This window comes from Bidens hawaiensis, unplaced genomic scaffold (assembly GCF_021521415.1).
Source record: "Bidens hawaiensis isolate Kalapana, Puna unplaced genomic scaffold, B.hawaiensis_p1.1 tig00073063_1, whole genome shotgun sequence".
Classification (NCBI taxonomy): domain Eukaryota; kingdom Viridiplantae; phylum Streptophyta; class Magnoliopsida; order Asterales; family Asteraceae; genus Bidens; species Bidens hawaiensis.
In genome coordinates this window covers 1-4,961 of record NW_027502732.1, presented here as the reverse complement: position 1 = coordinate 4,961, position 4,961 = coordinate 1, and the positions used below count along the sequence as shown (strand labels likewise).

General features: G+C 37.4%; 1 protein-coding gene across 1 annotated transcript; it reads left to right on the top strand.

Annotated features, from left to right (window-relative positions):
* Nucleotides 1–338: 338 nt before the first annotated feature.
* LOC143606121 (uncharacterized) lies at nucleotides 339–4,038 on the top strand (the record flags this gene model as incomplete). Its single annotated transcript, XM_077081997.1, has 2 exons — nucleotides 339–2,483; nucleotides 3,969–4,038. Coding segments are annotated over exons 1-2 (2,215 nt in total), but the record flags the coding sequence as incomplete, so codon positions are not given.
* Nucleotides 4,039–4,961: the final 923 nt, after the last annotated feature.

The following is a 4,961-nucleotide window of genomic DNA, read 5'->3' as shown; positions in this document are numbered from 1 at the left end:
TCTGAGCCGATGTTGCCAACATCAAATCGTGCTTTTTATTTGTTTATAAGTACAATTTTTTTAACATTACACATTTAGAAAAATCATTAAAAAAGTGCAGTTTTATATTTGTTGTGGAAAAAGAAATAATCATGTTAAACTACTTCCACAAATTAAGTCAAAACATATGTGGCCCTTGAGAGGGAAGGGAAAGAGACATTGTATAAAATCTTCATCACAGGTTCCAGGAAATTGTAAACAAATATCTTTGTAAACTTCATTTAATATTTAAAAATATATAAAGGCATGTTGGATCTTGCTAAGCACAATCTTCTTTTATCAATCTCCTACCTAGCAAAATGTATTTTGATTCTCCTAAGGATGCAGTGCCATGGGTGGGCTTGTATATTGCTATAGCATCCTTGTTATGCACCCTTGCAATGGCCGCTGATGTTATCCAAGCCTTTCGGCAACGAAAGCTTTGGTTCCCAAATAAATTTTTCACTCTCAATGCTACTACCATCACACTTATTGCAATAGCAATGAAGCTACCCATGGATCTAACTACTGAAATGCGAAGTGAAGAAGAAGCTCTAACCACAAAGTTGTTTGGCATGGCTTTCTTGGTTACCATGCTAGCCAATTTTCTCCCTTCTTTAGGGCTTATAGATGGCAAGGAGCTTCTAATAAACATGGTGGCCTTAGGTATCCTCATGATCACCATTATTGTAAATATTGGGATTCAGCTTGATAATTTATTATTCTTGCAAATAGCATCTCCTTTGATATTTTCTATTATGTGGCCATTTTCAGTAGCTATTTCAATTCCAGCTACTAGAAAACAATTACAACAACGGTACAAGGAGTCACAGACATTGGTTTCATTTCATCAAGAAAAAATGTTTTCTTACAAAGAACAGAAATGCTATGTTAAAAAGTATTGGATGATGACAGAAACTTGTGACCCCCAATTTGTAATTGCTTGCTCACCAGTTTCTTCTGCTTATGGGGTTTTGTGTTCAATTCTTGCTATAAGTGCATTCTCTACAATATTTTCATACCGCGTAACTATCAACAAAGAGTTTGGTACTTCAGATTATAAGTGGTCAACGAAGATAATCTTTTTGGTGCAATCAGTTGGGGTTATTGTGGGTAGTATTGCACCAATTATTAGATGTTTCACGTCTATCGATCATTACGATATCTCCAAGAAATGGAGCAAGAGCCAGTTAAATGTGTTTCAAGTAGAGAAACATTGGATCCAAACACTTCAACAGTGGAAGAAAAGCCATATTCGTTCACATATTCCTGGCTCCCATTGCAAAATGGTTCTTCATAACATAAAAAACACCTTTTTGAACATTTTTATAGTAGTTCATATTGCAATCTTGGTTATATGTAAAACAATATGTCTCGTTCCAAGAACTTTTCTAATATGTTGTTGGTATTTCTTCAAGTCCTTTTTGAAAAGGTTTAAAAAGGTAGAAAGTGCACCTACTAGCAACATGAACTCAGAAATAGACGAATATTCAAGGTATGTTGTACAAACTGAAGAAGAGGCGAAGCTTTCAAACAGAATAATAAAAAATGTGCTCCATTCTATAACGCAACTCCTTGGCGAGTCTGAAAAGAAGGAGCCACGTAATCTTATGAAGCTTCTGGAAAAATCTACAGGATTCCGTGGAGTAGTAGAATTCGCAAATGACCAAGTCCCATCATTATATCCGGAAGAAACCCAGAGTTGTTGGAGTCTTGTTGTAGTAACTTTGACATCAATTGCCATTGCACTTCCTAACATTCCAAATGGTCAGTTCAAAGGGCTGCTTGCAAGTGTGACGGAAGGCCTCCAAGCTATAAGGCATATTGAAGAATCTCTCAATGGGGATGACAACTTGATAAAGGCAAGAAAAGCAGCAAGACGTGTATGGACAGGAGTTGAAATATATCGCATATGGCTAGAAATCGAACTTCAAAAAAAGGCTCGTGAAGGAAAGACTTCAACGGAGATTCTTAATTGGTTGAGTTATGAAGCAGAAAAAATTGTGGGAGAGTTTATAAAGAGAAGTAAAGATCCAAGTATAGATCAAACACCTGATAGGTTCATACTTGCAAGTTCCATGTATAGAGTCAGTCGGTCTATATTGTTGCATTGTGATGAACAAGAAAATTGGACGAATGATGAAGAAATTTTTGAACGGATATCAACTATAATTGCAGATGTTTTATCCGCTTGCTTTACCAACTTACCACGTGTGATAAAAATGAAGTGTCATCACCAAGCAATAGAGAAAAGGGGAGACAACATCCGAAGTGCAGCTCAACTTCTTGGAAAATCCAAAAAGATCCTTAAGGTACTTAAAGCACGCCAACTTCCTAACATAGATCTTAACTCGAGGGCATACATCGATAAGTGGTGTGTACTACCCAAGAGTTCAATACTTGATGGCAGTGTTTCCACGGATAGGATTCACCCATGTTCTTCAAATTGTAGTCAACCAGTCAAAGTAAGTATTATGTAAAAAGTGTGGATACAACAGCCATTTGACATATATGTCTAGAACAATCCTACTAGTGGTTGATGCTTATGTATAATATTATTACTATTGCAATTTTTGATAATATCCATAGTAGTTAGTGCCAATAGATAACATGTCTCTCATACCTTCTCGCAAAATTTGGGTATGGACGGTGGTACAACTTGGCCTACCTACCCATGTTTTGCTACATATACAATAAATAAATGACTAATAAGCCCAGGCTACCCAATCGAACTTGAGCCAATTTGTTAATATAACAAATCCAATTGACGGAGCCCATAACCCATTTTCCGTTTAAACAGAAGTTAGACCTTTTATTTTGTGAAGCCAACTTCTTTACATATAAAAAATACAAAGACTAAAAGAGATTATGCAATGGGTAGGAGGTCATAAACCATTATGTAGGACTTTTTGGGCCAAAACTACACGAACCAAAAACCTTCCGTTGATTTGAGATGAACAAAGAAACCGGTTCCAAACTGGTATATTAAAACCTGACCCGGGTACCAACCCAAAACCGGTTTGGGCCAAACATTTTCGAGACTGACCCATCTCGGCGGTTTGCAATCAATTTAGACTTTGAACAATCAAACCAGTTTAAGAACCGACCAGATTTGAAATATAGAAAAAAAAAAACGATTTTTTTTACCTCAAACAGAGAACCGGACCGAGTAGGTTTAATTCGGTTGGAACAATTTCCCTCCTAAACCAGTTTATAACCCTAACTGGTTTGGACCCAAACCGGGTTTTGACCACCTGTTGACTAAGACGTAGCATTACACATAGTTTTAACAAGAGTTTCCTCTTAAATAGAGGCTAGCCAAGGGCGAAGCTTCATTGAGGCCTGGGGTGACCCCCCCTGTTTTTTTGCGCTGTAATGTAAATTTATCCGTTTTCGGCCGAAAATTTTTATACGTAGTGTAAGTTTAGCATTTTTCGGCCAAAAAATTGAGCCCCCCCCTGTTTGTGAAATTCTGTATACATTTTGAGCTCGGTCCCCCCTTGTGACTAAGTCTAAGCTACGCCACTGAGGCTAGCGATATGTGAAGAATTTAGTTTTCCTTTTTGTTTTTCTTTCTACAAAGATTATAGTGGGTAAAGAAATATTTAACTTTTTTTTCCCTTTGTGATACTAAGTTTTTATTTGGTTTTCTAGTTGTTCTTGTAATATCTTCATGTTGACTTGTTGAGTGAGATCAGTGACATTGGTCATCCACGACTTGATGATCAAGTGCATAAGTTTCCTCCATATATGTTGGGCAAAGTTAATGCAAAATAATTTTCTTTGTATTATGCATTCGGATATGCGTGAGCAAATACTAAGATATATACCCCTAGGTCCAAAAACGTTTTTGGAACACCATTAATTTTTCTTTCTTCTAAATCCGTCTTAGATATGTTGTATGTTCTAATTATATGTTTTTTTTTCATATTGCAAATACTTAAAAGCAGGGCAAGTATGAGCTTTGTCAGGAGCATGCGCAACTTGCGGTGCTGATGGTGATAGTGGTGGTTATATCATGTAATTTGAAATGTAAAAGGAAACATCTAAGATATTGAATTTAAGAGAGAAGATGAACGAAGGATAGTGTCCACAGAAAATAAAGAGGAAGAAAACTCTCTACTTTCATAAACAAGGAAGAAAAACTAAGAAAACTAATACGTACGATAACTCATTAGAAGAACATGTTAACATGTGAGAGAAGAGGAAGTCATGAAAGAAATAGATATTTTTGTCACTTAAGACAACCCGCAGTGGGTGAGTTTTGTGTAGCGTTTAGGACCAAAACGCGGGGGGTACCCCCCCCCCCCCCCCCCGCGTTATAAGATTTTTTTTTTGCTACGTTGTGTACAAAACGCGGGTGAGGCACAAAAATCAAAAAAATGGACCGTTGAATGTTACCGTTGGTGATTAAATAAAAAAATTAATTCTTTATATATTAAACCAACTAAATCCCAATCAAAACTTATCAAATTTATAAAAATTCTCTTTCAACTCTACAACTCTATAATTCCTTTACACCAAATTCACTATATATGAATCCTCCATCTATATATAAACAGTTTTTCGGGCCCGACCAAAAAGCCCAGGACGTGGAGGAGGAACAGGCGGTTACGAGTGCGATTATGCTCGCGACACAGTATATGAGTTCCGTTACGGGTGCGATTAGCTCTCCACCCCCCCCCCCCCAGTTTCAACAAGAGCATATATCGAACGAGATCGTGCCGAAGCCAACAACCGGTTGATGGCGGATTACTTCTGCGACACGCCGAGATACAAGAACCCAAAGACCTTTAGGCGTCGTTTTCGAATGTCTAAAAATTTATTTATGCGCATCACCAATGATTTGGAGCGTGAGTTTGATTACTTTAAGCAAAAGCCTGACGCTCGAGGGACGCTAGGATTCACGGCTATTCAGAAGGTTACGTCAGTCGTGCACGTGC